General features: G+C 34.0%; 1 protein-coding gene across 1 annotated transcript in view; it reads left to right on the top strand.

Annotated features, from left to right (window-relative positions):
- Nucleotides 1-12,175, top strand: part of LOC128982922 (dopamine receptor 2) — a 60,255-nt gene extending 48,080 nt beyond the window's left edge. The window contains exons 2-3 of the mRNA XM_054401995.1: nucleotides 9,253-9,337; nucleotides 12,092-12,175. Coding sequence (XP_054257970.1) covers nucleotides 9,253-9,337; nucleotides 12,092-12,175 — 169 coding nt within the window. The remainder of the gene's footprint in view (nucleotides 1-9,252; nucleotides 9,338-12,091) is intronic.
- Nucleotides 12,176-19,714: the final 7,539 nt, after the last annotated feature.

Below are 19,714 nucleotides of genomic sequence, written 5' to 3'. Positions count from 1 at the left end.
TATCTGTGCAAGTGTAACTTTTGTAAACATTGTTAAGTTCTGAACTGTGATAATTTCTAATATCCTTGATATTATGTTTTGATCAGGTTTCATGGATACCATGCAAATTTAACTATTTGCAAAGGGTTTACATTCATTATTTTTCAACATGAACTAAATGTAACACTCTTTTAAACAATTTTCCATTAGGGAAAGAAAATCTTACATCGACACATGATAACATAATTGAAAAGTTAAAGGTGTTTCTAATAATAATATCAATAATTCAATAAAAATTGGAAACTGTTAAAACTTAATTTTAGATATAGCCCAGGCAAATTAGACATATGCTCCCCAAAAAATCGTCTAAAGCTGGAAAGTGTTTTAATACCTTTTGGGGGTCCCAAATAAGACTCCTGTGAGTTTGCGACGGATTCTGACGTCTGCTTAAGTTTTGGGAGTCGAAAAACTATGAAAATTTTGCACTTTTTTCAGTTTTTCGCTTATAACTCCTAAATAACGAATTCTAAGGAAAATGTTGTTCACAGGTGTCTTTTAGTGCATCAAATTCCGCGTCGATTGATGTTAAATACGTTAAAATCGGCTGAGCCGTTTAGCCGCTGTAGCTTTTCAAAGTTGGAATATTTTCAATAACATGGCTAAAAGGTTGATTATTTGACCAGTTTTCGGCTTACATCTCCTAAACGACGCATGCTATACAAAAATGCACCTGTAGTTAGTTTGGAAAACACAAAATTCTGCGTATGATGTTTTTTTTTTATTAATCAATAACGGCAATTGATTGTTACCTACTTTATATGGTCGCCATTTCATTGAAAAAGGTATTAAAGTTAAAGTTGGGAAATTTTACTAAAATTGGTAACAACATAGATCCTATCCTTAAATGGATTATGAATTATTAGATAGAGGTTTATTCCATGATGGTCATCCAGAGGTTTATCTAATAAGGTGTGATGAGAGTAAGACACCCTATGTAATTTTAAGTCTAATATTTTTGTCTGAGGTTCCGAAAATTCTAGATCCCAACCACCCATTATACAGGGTGAGTTTTAATTGTCCCCCCAACTTTTTTCTACATTTTTTGAATATCAATCCCAGACCACTTCCAAACATTGTTGGGTAGTAAGTACTTCATTTTGACAAGGTGGTCATTTCCGGCCGCCATCTTGGATCCGCCATATTGGACGTAAAATATTTTTTTTCAAATGTAAAGGTGGGGTTGTGACCCAATATTTCGAACTAGATTTTTACCCTGATTACAATGCCACAAACCGTTTTAAAAAATTTTGATTCATTCCAAAGTTATGGGGGCTTTTTAAAACTTTATTTTTACCCCATTTTAACATTGTGCATGCACAAACTAAGACCATAATCTCAAAATAGTGCTAGATAAAGATAAGTATACACTACCAGTCATTGTTTAAAAGATGGCGATTGTCATTGTAAAGACAGTCAAGTAAACAGTCAAGACAGACAATAGACAGTCAAAGACAGGATTGTCAGAGTAAAAGATGGCGGGTGATGAAGATGACGTACAGCTATGTCCTGTGTGTGATATTATTGTAAATAATGAAGATAAAGCGATTGAATGTGAAGGTGTATGTAAAAAGTGGCATCATTGCGCTTGTGTAAAGATCACTGATAAAGAATATAACCAAATTAGCTCGCTGGGGGCTAAAGTCAAATGGTTCTGTGATCCATGTAATGGTAAGATTGAAAAAGCTCTAAGTAGTGGATGTAATTTTGAAGATTATAAGTCAATGAACGCCATGGTTAAAACGTTGATCGATTTAACTAAAGGTATAACCAGTGATAATGTGGAGATTAATAGAAGGATGAATGATCTGGAATCGAAGAATTTGAGGTTAGACAGGGAAGTGTCTGACATTAAACAGTCGACAAGCCTAGGCCTAGACAGAGGCAATGATTCTTATAGGCCTAACAGCTCAGTTGAAAATGTAGCACAAAATGTTCCTACAGCTAGTATATGGGATCATGAACTTGAAGTCGACAACGGCATAAAGGTAAGCCATAGTCAACCTCAGAGTGAGTGTAACAATAGCAATCAATGTGGAAGACGAGTTTTCACTAACTCAAATTATGACTGGAGGGAGGTTAGCTACAAAAACAGACGGGGCAATATTAATAATAGGGCGAACAATAGTGTGAATAGGTCTGGATCTAAGACTCAGAATATTAAGGCTAATGGTGTGCATAGGCCTAAGCCAGTGTCATTGGCGAAGGATGCATCTAAAGAACCTAAACAAGAATCGGTGTCATACAGCAGTGTGTTGAAGATGAATAAAAATAAAAACAAGGTTGTTTATGGAACAAAACAGGTAAATGAGAGCATGTTTTTGAAACCGGCCCAAAAAATGTTTTGGTTATTTATATCAGGACTCGATCCTACAGCAGTGTCGGGTGATATCTTGTCTCATCTTAAAAGTCTTAAGGAATCTGATTCATTTTTATGTGAGAAGCTAGAAACTAGATATAGCACTTACAGTTCGTTTAAAGTTGGGGTACCATTTGAACTGGGGGAGGAGCTGATGCATCCCAATTTATGGCCTGAAGGCTGTATAGTTGGAAAGTATCATGCACCTAGATATAGGATTGCTAGGCAGTCGGTCAACATTAATGATAAGAGTCATTTTTTAAGCCCAAGTCAGCAGCCTGTTCAGGGGACTTAACGGACATTGAAAATGACTGTATGACAGATTTTACGGTAGCCCACTGGAATATACAGGGTATTGTAGACAAAATCGATGAATTAATTTTTCTTCTTGATAAAGTTAGTGCTGATGTCATAGGTATATGTGAACACTGGGCTAGCCGGGAAAACTTGTCGGACATTGTTCTTCCAGGTTTTAAACTAGTAAGCGCCTATCAGAGGTCTACAGGTAAAAGGGGAGGCACAGGCATTTTTCTGCGCTCTGAACTGGATTGTGCGGAGTTAAAATATATAGTTGACATGTCTACTCCTTCAATCTGTGAGGTAGCTGCAATATACATTGAAGAAATAAATTTAATTTTTTTGGAAGTTTATAGGGTTCCTGATTATGATAACTTCAATTTGTTTATTGAATGCTTAAATGATGTTTTAAATATGGTCCATTGCAAAAACAAAACAAATGCAGCTCTTGTTGTGGGTGGTGATTTCAATGTTGATATCTTGGTTGATAATGTTAGAAAGCATGTTTTAGAAAACCTATTTGCAGGATTTAATTTAAGCAATACTATATTTGAAGTTACTAGGCCTAACCTAACCAGTGAAGGTCATGGTACATGCATTGATAATATAGCAGTTTCTTTGCATGCCTCAAGGATTATTTCTGTTTCTGTTGTACCCATGCTGGTCTCTGACCATCACAGTATTAGTTGTAAAGTTAAGCTTGAATCTACCACTTGTTTTAATAAACCTAATGATAACTCTAACTCAACTCTAAGAATTTCAAGATCTGTTGATGATTTTAGTAGTATTTATTTTGGCCTTCTGCTTAGTAAAGTTAATTGGTTAGTGTTATATTCAATGTTTTCATTGGAGGAGAAGTTTGAGTGTTTTTTTGCCATTTTCTTGGAAATTGTAGATATAGCGTTTCCCATGAAGTACTGTAACATGTCAAAAAGTAGGCCTAGAAAACCAAAATGGTATTCTGAGAAGCTTAGGCTAATCAAAGAGCGTTGCTTGTTTATATACTGTTTATTTAAGGAAACTGGGTTTGAATATTTGAAAGAATCTTACAGAAAACTTAAAGTATGTTATAGGAAAGAGGTTCAGCAAGCTAAGTTAGACTACAACAATGGAAGGGTATTAAAGGCTAAAAATAAACCTCAAGAAATCTGGTCAGTGGTAAAAGAGAGTTTAAATAAGAATGATGGTCTTTTGAAAAGCAGTGGAGATTCTTCTTTGTCTTGTAAAGGTTTTAATGAATTTTTTGTAAGTAGTGTTCAATTAATTGCTCAAGAGGTACCTGATAGTAAACACAATGTTTCATATTATTTAAATAAAATGTCTAATGTAAAAAGGTCAGAATTTTCTTTTAAAAATGTTACAGTTGAAGATGTTCATAGCGCAATTATTTCATTAAGTAATAGCAAGAGCCTAGATGTATACAACCTCAATTCAGAGATTTTAAAATTAGCTTCCCCTTTTATTGCTGAAGTTTTGTCATATTTGTTTAATTTGTGTATTGATTGTTCTGTTGTTCCTCAGTGTCTGAAGTTAGCTAAAGTGATTCCATTGTTTAAGAAAGGAGGAAAATACCCCCGCCGCAGCAAACCTGCCGTCTAAGCGAATTCCCATTTGGCCGAATTGATTTTCAATTGATCTATTTAAATAACATTTAGGTTTAACGAGTACCAAGGTTTGCTGCTACAAGGAAACTAATAAAGTAGTGTGTTAATAGTAAAATATTGATAGCTTACTATAAAATAAATAAATTTGCCAAGTTTGATCAAAATATATCCATAAACAAGCAAACTACAACATTTTACAATTTTCTCCATAAAAATAACATGGGAATTTTAAATTTACCATTTTTTTAGTTTTCTCCGTAACCAATAACCGTACAAAAACACTTTGATATACTAAATTGTTTGTCTTTTTAAGCTCTTTAAGAAGGTTTAGAGAAAAATTGGGAAATTTTGTGTTTTGAGGGTAAGAAGTGAGAAAAACCAATTTTTACCCCATAAAACCCTGTTCCCATGGTCCGATCATGCTGGATCGCGAACTCATTCAAGTTTATCCCGCCTTACACCTTCAAACCAAATTTCATCAAAATCGGATAAAAATTACTCAAGTTATCGTGTTCACGGACACATATATATATATATATAAATCTATATATATATCTATATATATATCTATATATATATATATATACATATATAAAAATTTGAACGAATGGTGTTTTTGGCCTCTGGGGACATTAAAATGAAAAAGTAAATCGGTCCCGGGCCTAAGTCTTACCATGAGACCTACGGTAATAGCTACTTCCCTATAGGGAAATTCGCTAAAATGAATATGCTAGTTATCGTCCAGTGTCGATTGTTCCTGTAGTATCTAAAGTTCTTGAGATGTTAATGAATAGACAGATTATTAAATATTTTGAAGAAAATTTATTGTTTTCTTGTAGTCAGTATGGGTTTAGACCTAACCGAGGAACTGGTATGGCCATGTTAAACTTTATGAAAGAATGTATATTTAGCTTAGATAGTAAAAAACATGTTTTTGGTAGTTTTTATGATATGTCAAAAGCATTTGATACAATAGATCACAAGGTACTAGTGGATAAACTTATATATTATGGTTTTAATGTTAAATCAACAAGTCTTATTCAATCTTACTTGTCAGATAGGTTTCAAAGTGTGTGCTTTAAAGGCTGTTTTTCAGAATATTTAAATGTCAAGATAGGAGTACCACAGGGTTCAATTCTTGGCCCAACTATGTTTATTATTTATGTTAATGATTTATCAGCATCACTTAGCAATGCTTGTGTGTCTCCTTATATGTATGCAGATGACGTAGCTATTCAGATTAATTGTTCTAGTCATAGTTTAGCCAATCAATTGTTGTGTCACTTTAACTTAATAATAGAAGACTGGGCAGCAGCTAATTGCTTATGTCTTAACAAAGAAAAAACACAAGTAATCAAATTTGATCACAATAATTATGATTTTAGTGAAGACGTTAAGTTTTTAGGTTTGTCTTTACAACCAAATATTAAATGGAACACCCACATCTCAAATGTATGTAAAAAGGTTTCTAGAAGCACTTTTGTGATCAGAAGACTTAGTAATATAGTAAGCTTAGATATTTTGTTAGCAGTTTATTTCTCTCTAATTCAAAGTCACTTGATGTATGGTATTGTGATTTGGGGCTGTGATAATAATATTAAGAAATTGTTAGTGTTACAAAAAAGAGCTTTGAGAGTAATGTGTAAAGTAAGGAGAAGAACCCACTGTAAGCCACTTTTTTGAAAACTAAGAGTGTTAACTGTACCTGCATTGTATGTGTTAAATTTATTGCAATATATTAAGTCTAACATAAATGAGTTTCCTACCAATAGTTTAGTTCATAGTCATTGTACTAGACAAAATAGTTTTTTGAGAGTCAATCAGTGCAATTATCAAGCTACTATTAATTCACCTTTTGAAACAGGTAAAAGAATCTTTAACTCTCTTCCTCAAAATATTAAGTTGTTAGATGATAAGAAATTTAAAAGATGTTTAAAAAGTTTATTGTTAGATATTTGTATATATGATGTGAATGAGTTTGTAGAATATTTGTCTCAACCCAATCTATATTTCAACTTATAGGTCTAGTCAATAGAATGTTAAATAGAAGTCTTGGATGTATACTAGGCCTAATGTTAATTATTATTTTACTGTATTCTTCCCGGACGATGCCATGCATGTAACATGTTTTAAAGGCAATAAAGTTTGTCATTTGTCATTTGTCATTTGTCATTTGTCATTTGTTGACGTATTTTCACTTGGTTATGACTGATGTATTTTTATCGGCCGCCATTTTGAAATGTGATGAATTATTTTAAATGTGAAGGGGGTGTTGTGACCCATCATTTCAAACTATTTTTTAAGTTAAAATCAATTCCATGATCCGTTTTTCATTTTGATATTTTGATGTTGAAATATAGACATTTTTAACAAAAAAATTGCAATATTTGATAAATAAAACTTGGTAACAAAAAATTGATTGCGGCATTGAGTTTAGCTTAAAAAAATAGTTCGAAATGATGGGTCACAACACCCCCTTCACATGTGGAAAACATATTTTGCATCCAATATGGCGGATCCAAGATGGCGGCCGGAAATGACCACCTTGTCAAAATGAAGTACTTACTACCCAACAATGTTTGAAAGTGGTCTGGGATTGATATTTGAAAAAATTTAGAAAAAAGTTGGGGGGGGACAATTAAAACTCACCCTGTATAATGGGTGGTTGGGATCTAGAATTTTCGGAACCTCAGACAAAAATATTAGACTTAAAATTACATAGGGTGTCTTACTCTCATCACACCTTATAAAATAATCCTCTGGTTGACCATCATGGAATAAACCACTATCTAATAATTCATAATCCATTTAAGGACAGGATCTATGTTGTTACCAATTTTAGTAAATTTCGCAACTTTAACTTTAAAACTTTTTTCAATGAAATGGCGACCATACAAAGTAGGTAAAAATCAATTGCCGTTATTGATTAATAAAGAAAACATCATACGCAGAATTTTGTGTTTTCCAAACTAACTACAGGTGCATTTTTGTATAGCATGCGTCGTTTAGGAGTTGTAAGCCGAAAACTGGTCAAATAATCAACCTTTTGGCCATGTTATTGAAAATATTCCAACTTTGAAAAGCTACAGCGGCTAAACGGCTCGGCCGATTTTGACGTATTTAACATCAATCGACGCGGAATTTGATGCACTAAAAGACACCTGTGAACAATATTTTCCTTAGAATTCGTTATTTAGGAGTTATAAGCGAAAAACTGAAAAAAGTGCAAAATTTTCATAGTTTTTCGACTCCCAAAACTTAAGCAGACGTCAGAATCCGTCGCAAACTCACACGAGTCTTATTTGGGACCCCCAAAAGGTATTAAAACACTTTCCAGCTTTAGACGATTTTTTGGGGAGCACACCCTATATTTGGTCTAATTTGCCTGGACTAATATTAAATGTTATCAATTACACAACCCTAATTAAGGTATGTAACATCTAATACATATACTCTCTTACATACCCATACTAATGCTCAGTAGTACAACAGCTCATCGTCATTGTCAGTCAGGCGCCATTTAATCAAGGATTGAATAATACTGAACAGATTGTCTTGGGCGATTTGACTATTGCAATTGAATAATATTTGTTTGTTTTTTACCAATTATGAATAACATAGTTCAACATTCAACACAAAACATCATTTATGGCATTTAAAAATGGCTTGCATTAGTGATCATTGATTATAGATATGATTGCAAATACAGAGCAATTAAATATTATTTGCAGTGATAATATCCACAGAGAAATATGTATCTTATTTCTCCGTGTAATTTATACTTAGGATTTCAATGCAAAATTAATCAATATTTAGATTTTAGTACTTCATGTTATCTTCCAAGTTATTACTTGTCATATTATTTACTGTCATGTTATTTAATTGACATGCATGGTCAAGTAAAACACCTAAATGAAGCACAGCGTATTAAATACGATCAAAGTTTTACTAAGGTTAAGTGAACCCTGCAGTAAAGCACGATTAAGGAGCTCTATACATACATACTATTTAATTACACCCCATTGCAACTGGTGTCTTGTGATATGTGATGAACTAGCTTGTACCCGCGGCTTCGTATGCGATGATATAACATAAGAAATAAACAGAGAATTACAATTTAAATCAAAACAGAGACACAACTGGATGCTTGAAGTTTTAACATTTTTGTTTACCTCACCTTTTTGTTGAGGTATATGTCTTTAGTTCTGTTACGGTGTTCCAAATAATTATCAGTAGTGGTTTCGCCAACAATCACAAAAATAAGTTATTGGAACTAAATTAAAAACATTTAAAACATAACAATAAGTTTTAAAATGTTAAAACTAATATTTCCTCAATCCAGCAAGCTCATCTTTCCATTTTAACTCTATGCCCATTCAAAACCCATACCAAGTATTTCTGTTGAATGCTTTTAGCCATATTAATAAATTAAAACATAACTGTAAACAATCCTACTGTGACAGTTCTCATTTTGTATGACAGCTTTTTGTTGCTGCTTAGTTAAAACAATGAATACACAAGGTTTTGTATTCATTGGTTCAAATTAGCAGTAGTCATAAAATAAAGCAAATAATTAATTAATAGTGCTGCCACATAAAACCTTAAGGTTGGTAAACCTTATGGCTTTTTAATGCTATTGGAAATCATATAACCACCTCTTTAGTTGAAGCAGCTGACACAATTCTTTATTCTTTTAAGTATAAATACTCATAATGTTAACATGGGAAATTCCAGGGTCGCTGGAGTGGAGACCAAAATGGTTTTTGAGATAAATAGGTTTATAAGTTAACGGGAATCTAAGCTATCATAATGCCAAATTTCAGCCCTATCCAACGAGTAGTTAACGCGTGATTGAACTTCAAACAAACAAACCAACAATCACATAAACATTCACATTTATAATATTGAAATGATAAATCATACTTACAATACTAACTAATGATGTTTTTCTTGCAGAGCTTTCGCACGAATCCTTTGTATTTGCTGTCCCAGAAGGATGAGACGACGACATCGAGCGGTTCTTCGAGCAAAACGAAGCCAGGTGAGCAAACAAGGTTAACATGTGGGTTATGAAGTTGGAAATCGGTGAAACTGCTTAGGTTAGGCTCACTAAGAAAAGGTTAAACTGGAGTAAAATTTGGTAAGTGGGCATTACGTAATAAACTTCCTAGCAGAACCTGAGTACAAACTAAGCTTTAGTGTGACTACGATTGAGCTGTGTTACCTTATAATGAATATAGGCCCTAGTAACAATATGTGTATAAGATATATAGAGACTAAGTACAATTTTTTCTCTTAAGCATGCTATTTGTTTTTGTAAAAGTAAATTTGGTCAATGGAAAGAAAAACCAATTATAGCCTACACATTGTAGCTGGCTTACTACACATTTAATTGTGTCTCTGTTATACGGCAACATTTCAAGAACTGTAACTTCTCTGAAGAGAGACTTAAGTTGACAACAAAGTTATAAGTATGAATCATTTAGTTTTCAGTAGGCGTCTCGATTTATGCACAGAGTCATACATATGTGTGCATAAGGGGAAACAAAATTTGTACACTTTTAGCGAATTTCCCATATAGGGAATAAGCTATTACCGTAGTACTCATGGTAAGACCTGGACGCGGGACCGATTTTTTTTTTCGTTTTGAGGTCCCTAGAGGCCAAAAACACAATCCGTTCAAATTCATATATATATATATATATATATATATATATATATATTTATATATTTATATATTTATATATATATATATATGTCCGTCAGCACGATAACTCGAGCAAAAATGATCCGATTTTGATGAAATTTGGTACAAACGTGTAAACCTACGTCTATTCGAACGAGTTCGCGATCCAGCATGATCGGACCATGGAAACGGGTGTTTACGGGGGGTTTTATGGGGTAAAAATAGGTTTTTCCCAATTTTGACCCAAAAAACATAAAATTTAGCAATTAATTTCCAAACCATTTTGTAGAGCTTCAAAAAACAAATAATTTAGTATATTGAAGCGTTATTATGCGCCTAATGGTTACGGAGAAAATTCCAAAAAATTGTAAATTTAAAATTCCCATGTTATTCTTATGGAGAATGAGTAAACTGTTGTAGTTTGCTTGTTTATGAACATATTTTGATCAAATTTGGAAAATGTTTTTATTTCTTACTAACTATTAACATTTTACAAAAAAAAAACAGTTTTACCCTCCCTGATGCAGCAAACCTAAGTACTTGTTAAACTAATTCTATTTAAATCGGGAATAAATGTTATATTTTTAAGTAGACATTTCAGTGTAAATCCAATCAGTCAAATGGAAATTCGCTTAGTCTGCAGGTTTGCTGCGGCGGGGGTATTTTATTTATTTTATTCGTAGGCCTATTTGTTGACAAATACTTTAGTAACGCTACATACGTGTGTCGCATAGGATTATTAACTTATTAGGATTATTAGGACTTATTAAGTTTTTAAAATGCATTCCCATGCAAATAGTATAAACATCCAAACAAAATATGTGGCGGCCAAGACTAAGTCGAGTTTTGTTGTTAAGTTAGAGAGAGTTAAGACTCTTAGCTTACATACAAAATTGGATTTATTTTTCAAGTATAATAGAGCCATTGACTATGGCGAATGAACCAAATATTTCTTCCACATGTCCAGAATAAAAGTTTGCATGTTTAGCCGTAGATCTGGCGGCCATTTAACCAACAAGTCGCAGGTATATTTTGGTCTCGTGGTTCCGACTGTAGCGTTTCAATCTCTGTACAACACGATTTTAGGTTAGGTTAATCCAAACATTGGACGAAATGGGAAAAGCTGACCAGCTGATCGTGGTCGTAATATCTTTAAGTGTTGCCAACTTATTTACAAGCGTACAAGGATTACGTGCATAATAAAATCACGCTGTTTTGTGTTGTTTGGTTGGAATACTGGTGTGCGCCAAAGTAAAAACTGTGCGCCAAAGTAAGGCTTTCTGTAGTCTACTATAATCTGTGCAAGGAAGCCCACTTTGTCGGGTGACTGTACGAAAAGTATATTTTTGAACTCTCTACTTTTACAAACTATTTTTCTCATTACATAATACTCGCCCTATAATGTTTAATATATGAAAATGCATCCTCATAACCTCATCTTTCTAATGGTAGCCTATTAGATTCATTGAGGCTTACAACTGTTTTTATTTTTTAATAATAGAAAACCCCGAACCCTGTTGTTTTGGTCCCTAGTAGACCACTGCCACCGGGACATATATATGACTTAAAACATATTTCAAAACAAATGTGGGCAAAATGAAGCACTGCCAGAATGAAATAATGTCAAATGTCGTTGTTCCTTCCAGTCTATACTAGTAATTTGACAGATTTATTACAAAAAAAGGTCACGGTTAAGAACCAAATATCCTCAAAAGAGATAGTTCTAGCGTTGGAGAGTAAAGTAAAAGAAGTAGAAAAACTGGAAATTATTTCGATACACTCTGGTGTTGTTATGGCTAAATATCGTTTTACTTTAATCCTCGGCCTAAAGAGTGGCTAAATCCTTTGCTAATGCGAGGGATAACTCTTTAACTACAATGCCTGTATGTCAGTATGTTGATAATACAGAGATGCAGCTATACAGCTCTATTTACGTCTAAGTTCACACTAAAGCGTGAGTGAATATACCCTGAGGATTTGAAGCCCTTATACGACAATATTAAACTTTATTTCAGTATGATAAAAATTAATTTTTATTTCAACACCTTTAATATGTTGCAAAGTTATTTAGAGTCAACAAATAAATAAACTTTGGTTTGTTTGTTATAGTATTTTGGTGCGACTCAAATGGTTCTGGCGCCGGCATCGGTGACGTATGCAACTGTCAGTAGGCACGAGAGATTCGGCTTGTGACGACAGCATCACCTCTAGAACGCCTCTAGAGGCTATCGAGTTATGCTCGGTAAAGGCAGAGACCACAAACTCTACGTGACGTTCCTGGAACATAGGAACAACTGATGAGTGACCGTCGGTCTTACTTCACCACTCTATACCCATCAGAGGGTACTGCTGAGGAAGATACAACATCCACGCGACGTTAGTGAATTATTCAACAACTGATGAGTGACCGTCGGTCTTACTTCAACACTCCATATCCATCATAGAGTACTGCTGAGGAAGATACAACATCCACGTGACGTTAGTGGATTATACAACAACTGATGAGTGACCGCCGTTCTTACTTCAACACTCTATATCCATCAGAGGGTACTGCTGAGGAAGATACAACATCCCTGCGACGTTAGTGGATTATAAAACAACTGATGAGTGACCGCCGGTCTTACTTCAACACTCTATATCCATCAGAGGGTACTGCTGAGGAAGATACAACATCCACGCGACGTTAGTGGATTGTACAACAACTGATGAGTGACCGCCGGTCTTACTTCACCACTCTTTATCCATCAGAGAGTACTGCTGAGGAAGGTACAACATCCACGCGACGTTAGTGGATTATAAAACAACTGATGAGTGACCACCGGTCTTACTTCACCACTCTATATCCATCAGAGGGTACTGCTGAGGAAGATACAACATCCAAGCGACGTTAGTGGATTATACAACAACTGATGAGTGACCGCCGGTCTTACTTCACCACTCTTTATCCATCAGAGGGTACTGCTGAGGAAGATACAACATCCACGCGACGATAGTGGATTATAAAACAACTGATGAGTGACCACCGGTCTTACTTCACCACTCTATATCCATCAGAGGGTACTGCTGAGGAAGGTACAACATCCACGCGACGTTAGTGGATTATAAAACAACTGATGAGTGACCGCCGGTCTTACTTCACCACTCTATATCCATCAGAGGGTACTGCTGAGGAAGATACAACATCCACGCGACGTTAGTGGATTATACAATAACTGATGAGTGTCCGCCGGTCTTACTTCACCACTCTATACCCATCAGAGGGTACTGCTGAGGAAGATACAACATCCACGCGACGTTAGTGGATTATACAACAACTGATGAGTGACCGTCGGTCTTACTTCACCACTCTTTATCCATCAGAAAGTACTGCTGAGGAAGGTACAACATCCACGCAACGTTAGTGGATTATACAACAACTGATGAGTGACCGCCGGTCTTACTTCACCACTCTTTATCCATCAGAGGGTACTGCTGAGGAAGATACAACATCCACGCGACGACAGTGGATTATACAACAACTGATGAGTGACCGTCGGTCTTACTTCACCAATCTTTATCCATCAGAGAGTACTGCTGAGGAAGGTACAACATCCACGCGATGTTAGTGGATTATACAACAACCACGATTACTACAACAACTGATGAGTGACCGTCGGTCTTATTTCACCACTCCATATCCATCAGAGGCTACTGCTGGGGGAGATACAAAATCCACGTTAATTTAGTGGATGACAACAAATACATGAGTGACTGTTCTCGAATCCAGAATTTTATATAAATCAGAGGCTACGGCTGATCAAAATACACTATCCATGTGATGTTAAGGAATATGGAAACAATCAATGTAAAATGAGGTTATTTCCAAAAGCATATCGTAGAGGCTTTAAGAGTTAAGATTTTTAAATGACATTGATAGTCTAACAAAAATCACATAGTCGATATCTTCAGTTTCTCGTAATACTTATGTTAAGGAGATGTTTGCCCTGTTTTTTTTTTATGGTTTTGTTTATTTGTAAGGTAATTTTTTTTAAGAGTTGAAATCAGGTTGAAAGGATAAAGAGTTTTTAGAATATAGTTCATCATACATCATTCATACATGCCACTGAGCAAATCAAGCGTGTTTTCCTTGTCAAGTTTCCAAAATATTTTTACGACATCCACAATAGATTATAGCCACAGTGTCTTTCTTAAAATAAAATTAAAATACGGTACTTCAGTATTAAACGGAGGCCACATTTTGTCAGCGCGCTGCGGCGGTTATGTTAGGTTGGGTTATCATAATAGAAAGTATCGTTCGATTCATAACGAAGCGAGGAAAGTCCTACACACATAATATTTACGATAACCCAACCTAACATAACCGCCGCAGCGCGCTGACAAAATGTGGCCTCCGTTTAATACTGAAGTACCTAAAATACTATTAGTATATTTAATATAACTATTATTGTTTGGTCCTAGTTGGCATATAATGTAACTGGGATTGAGACTAAATCCTCAACTTTAGGCAGCAAACCTAATAACTGCTCGACAAATTTTTTACCACCTATAAATTTGTTAATTTAAATATTAAAAAAGGATAAATAATGCATTCAAACGAATATGTATTGGTAACAATTGTATATTTCGTACCTAGGGCCGAAAATGTGGTTTTTTCGGTCCGTGGTAGGAACGCTATTTTTCACCACACTATACTCTATTACGACTATTCACCACAATAATAATGCAAACTGATGTCAACACAGCTACAACTTTAAGGTTTTGTGAAGAAATGATTTGAGGAATCAGCAAAAATAATAATAAATAGTGGTTAGGCAGCGGTGACAATAAAACAATTATACTGCAATGCCATGGATACTTATTGTGTATTTAATATGCATTCGTGTTTCAAGAAAATAAGCGGGCAGCTGATTTTACGGCCCTAGGAATGTAAAAACCTGCTTGGTCCCCAAAAGACGATGACAGCTGGCATGGCCAGCATAACGTAATTTTCAGCCACCAATTACGTAAGTAAAACAGCTAAAAACATCATAGTGTGGTGAAAACAAGTTTTAATCTATATTTATTTGTAATATTAAACGTTATTGAGGCATCCAAAAACCACTCTAGAGTGTCAATCATAAACTAGTAAGGTTACATTAACTGTGTGGATAGCGGAGACCAAATATATTTTTAAATGGTGCTTGACTAAGTTTAATATGAGGATTTTGACAGGAATCAAATGTAGTGTAGGACACTGATATCATTATAGGATGCTAATACTGCATCAATGTGAGCCTTAAAAAGGTTTGTATTAAGACGACAGTTAGATCATGATTGAAAAGAGATAGTAAATACATTATTTTACGAAAAGACAGGTCTTATTTACACGGGGATTTTCTAAAGAACGGTTTTTTTTTATTTGCGGCAAAAATGTCATTGTGAACATCACATGCTCCGATGTTTTGTCGAAACAGATAATTAGCTAAATGTGATACACTTAGCTCAACAAATTCAGCCAATTTAAATTATTACAGATTGCATCGCAGGTGATATATATTTAAAAAGCACTTATTTTTTTAACCAATGGAAAATATCCATTGGGTTTTTTCACTATACTGTTAGGCCTACCAAATCTCCTACCGAAGAACTTATACTATTCCCATTCCAAAAAAAGGGACCCCAAGCTAATTAAGTCTAGTATTCCTAAGGTTACTATGCATGAGTTCAGAGAGTAAAATAGACATTAAACATGTTTAACTCCCTTGAAATATTGTTAAAAGTATCCAACAGCAATATATACGGAGGCATTGATTATACGTGTTTACAGAAAAAGCAATTGCCGTGTGATTGCTGAAACACGCTTACGCTTCAAGTTTTACAGGGTCGATTCAATTTACATAACAACCCTCATTCGAGTGTGTTACCGTATGAATTGTTTGTAGCAATTGTTTTTAAAACGTTCTTCTTAAATAACAAGAATGAGATGTGATTCGGAATTCAAAGAAACGTAAGATTTCCTTTCGGATCACCAACACCAGTCTGTGCCAACATAATATCAATGTAGCTGAGCGTTCGAGCTGCACGTGACATGTATTAAAAATTAAAATACACACTTGTATTCCTCTTTTGTTTTAGATATAAAATGTCAATATTGGACTTTACAAAAATAAATAACCAAATAAGGAAATTAAAACTAGGTATTAATCAAAGTGGTGTTTAGTTTAACTTATTCAACTCGAATCTTTATGTGAACCAACTAAGCCGTGCCAATAAAACATATCCTTCTTAAATACTATTTTTCCGTAATAATGATTAAAGGCATGTTTGTGACGACTGAGTATAGAAGCAATAATTGTATGCTGCTCCGTGGTGGATGGTTGAAGATAAATAAATGACTTATTTGTATAAATATTGCTCGATATGACTTACAATTAATTATTATGTCAATGAAATTTAAGTTAACGAGGTTGTTTTATAAATTCAAAAGACCAGTCAAGTAAATAGTTACTCTGTGCAGTGTGCAATAATACATAAGTAATGGCAGATTCCTCTTCCTTGTTTACTATTTGTTAACCATTCCAGTATAGCATACCGACTTGAATAAAAAATTAATCTAGGGACTTCTGGGTCCCTAGATATGTCACAATATTTATAGTACCTATGTTATGCAATATGAACCATCATATCTGAAATGGAATGTACTACTGTGATAGCATGATAAATAAAAATGAAATGAAATCAATGGCTAATAATGAAAAAAATATGAACACAGTAATATGTTGTACAGTATGAAAAAATTCCATTGATAAAACTCTCTACTCTTTTATTTAAAAGCTATATTGTGCCAAGGTCAAACAAATTCACTGGAGTTATTGTTATTATATACATATTGTGCGTATTATATGTCATTCTGTTTAGATAAATCTGCCAAAATCACTCGAAACATAAAAAAAAAACTTTGTAACGTGTTAACACCGTTATATTTTTTAAAAATGAAAGAAAAATATAAACTGCAGATCTTTTGTATAATGTAATTTTATAGTAAAATAAATGTGTAAAACATTATTTAAAGACGGAAGTATCGTAATAATGGGATAGCAATGAATAGTGTTCTGTAATATGCACAAGGAATCAACAAATGTTTACACTGATAGATGTAATATGTAACTAACTGTACAAACTGTAATGTAAATGTACAATAAACGTATATTTTGTAATTATATCAAATGTAGGAGGGAATAAACGTATTTTTACATATTATTTGTCTACATCTCATAACCCCATCACATTTAGTTTAATAATGTTAAAAAACTTTTGTCCATTTCTGTTTTCTTTTCATAGTTAAACCTATGATACGCTACTAAAATATACTGCATTATTTTTCAATGACAGTTTATAATAGGTTTAAAAAGAAATAATTACAACATAATTGCAGGTAAGTATATGGATCTAACAGTCAAGACGATACTTAACAATGTACTCAATGTTGTAATGCTCAGCGTATTAGTTAGTCAAAACTGTTTTTTGGACAGGAAAAGGATCACTTTCAGTGTAAAACAAAATCCTTATTAAGATTTCACTCCTTCAGATGTATCTCGACTACTACCACAACCTACTCATAATCTCTGTGTTGCCAGAGGTATTTGAAGCTACTTGAGCTGTTCCAGTTATTACTTCGTCCAGTTCCCACTAAGCATGTTTACTCGTCACCAGATCGTCCTCTCCGCTCTCAATAAGCCAACATCCCAGCCAATCTCCGGGGACTTCCGGCGCTCAGCAACAGGTTTATTTCTTTCTTTGCAATTTGTATTACATTTTATAATAAAACAATTCTTCCGATTCTAAACATGATCAAATGCAACGTCTTCACAGTTTTCATCGTGATCTCGCTAATCTGTAAGATGACGACGTTTGACGACGTGTAATATGAAGATTCATAGATTAAAGGCTACGCTTTATTTAGCCTTCGTGGTTCAGACAATAAATAAAAACAAATAAACTAAATTTGTAAGGAATGTATAGAAAACATAGTCAAACGTCAAGTTTCAAAATTATTATGCCTTAGAAGGCCAGATACTCTTTTAACTGCATGTAATTTCATATATTTAATAACCATTCATACTTAATGCAGTTTAACAATTTGTTCTATTAACATATATTTTTTTATAAGGCCTATGTGAGGAGTAGGATAATCGATATATATTTATTTCTTCCGAATGGACATAATTTGTTTACTATTGCACTTGGTTACTATTGTAAACATTAACTCAAATCAGTTTGCACATTCAACTATCTTTAATATGTACACAGTATTACAAATATTCCGGAAGGTCTTCTACATGTAATTTGAATGTAAATAATCATTACCTATACCATAGTTCAATGTTCTATTTAAATGTATTCTGTATTTCGATATACGAGTGCCAAAAATAAAAAATGTAATATGACGTTAAGACTTGAGACAGGCTTATGAAGCCATTGCCAGTACAGCCACAGAACCACATTCCTTTGTCTGTAGACCTAACCCTTGTAGATTAGCGTGAATCCTCTGCTCAATTATGAATGAGTGGAAACAGTTTCTAGTTATAACTGTCTAGGTTTCAGGACATATGAAACCCCTTTAACAATATATGTAGGGCGATTTGCTTGTTATTAAAAGAATGATGACTCAACTCAACATCATATTTGTAGGTCGATAAAAAAGTATCATAACAAGTTAGTGAGTTTTAAATACCAACTGTGGGTGTAGTCAATTACTAGGATATTTTCTAACACTGGCAAATGCTTAGAGTTACGGATTAAGCTTTGGAAAGTTCCCCGTCATCACATAAACTTAAGTTCCATAGTTTAAGCTCACATACGCAAGCATGTCAGCATATCAGCTCCAGAATGAGTTTATTGACTTTGATATTGACTAATAGCAATGTAAACACTAGGGTTGAGTTCATGTGCTATACGTAAATGTATTTTAAAGAAAATATAAAAACAGATACACTTGAAACATTTAACATTACGTTAATATTATAAGCCCCTAGTTAATTTCAAATATTAAATACCTTGTTGATGTATAAGAACATAATATCTGAACTTTCAAGAGATTTATTATAATTATCAGGTACAAAACACACATATTTATGTTTTTTCTCTCAAAGATTTACAACAACACAAATGCAATTTTTAGAAAATAAAGGTTTTTAGAATTCGTTGTGCTACTTCTGGATATTGCTCTAAAGTAATATGAATATTATATTGTTTTATATTTAAAGTATTTTGTTACCTTGCAATGTCTTTGTTTGTTCTGGGTTGAACTACATGTTTCGTGGCAACTGCCACATCAACAGGTTCGTCCTCTTCTTAGTTCGTCATAAACGTAAAATCGAAAACACAGAACACATGTACATTTAACAAAATACATTACATTTATTCGATCTACCATCACGGTGCGTGTGCGCATTTAGTCTGGCCAGCGGCGAGCACGAAACATGTAGTTCAATCAACGACATATGTGAGGTAAGAAAACACTTTTATTATTACGATTTTAAGCTAACATTTTATATTTTTTTATGCCAGTGGCATTTCACGAGAGAGTCACTAGAGAATAAATGTTTAGTGGATGTGCCGGGGATTGAACCCGTCCCTCCCACACCGACGTCCGAGACGCTAACCAAAGGTAACGTGAAGGATAAAATACTGATTTTAGTACTTAGAATACGGTGGAAACCAATTTGCATGGAATGAACTAAACTGTTGGCC

Source organism: Macrosteles quadrilineatus, unplaced genomic scaffold, assembly GCF_028750875.1.
Source record: "Macrosteles quadrilineatus isolate MER2022 unplaced genomic scaffold, UCM_ALF_1.0 Scaffold_1__1_contigs__length_201487025, whole genome shotgun sequence".
NCBI lineage: Eukaryota > Metazoa > Arthropoda > Insecta > Hemiptera > Cicadellidae > Macrosteles > Macrosteles quadrilineatus.
This window is presented reverse-complemented; position numbering and strand designations above follow the sequence as displayed.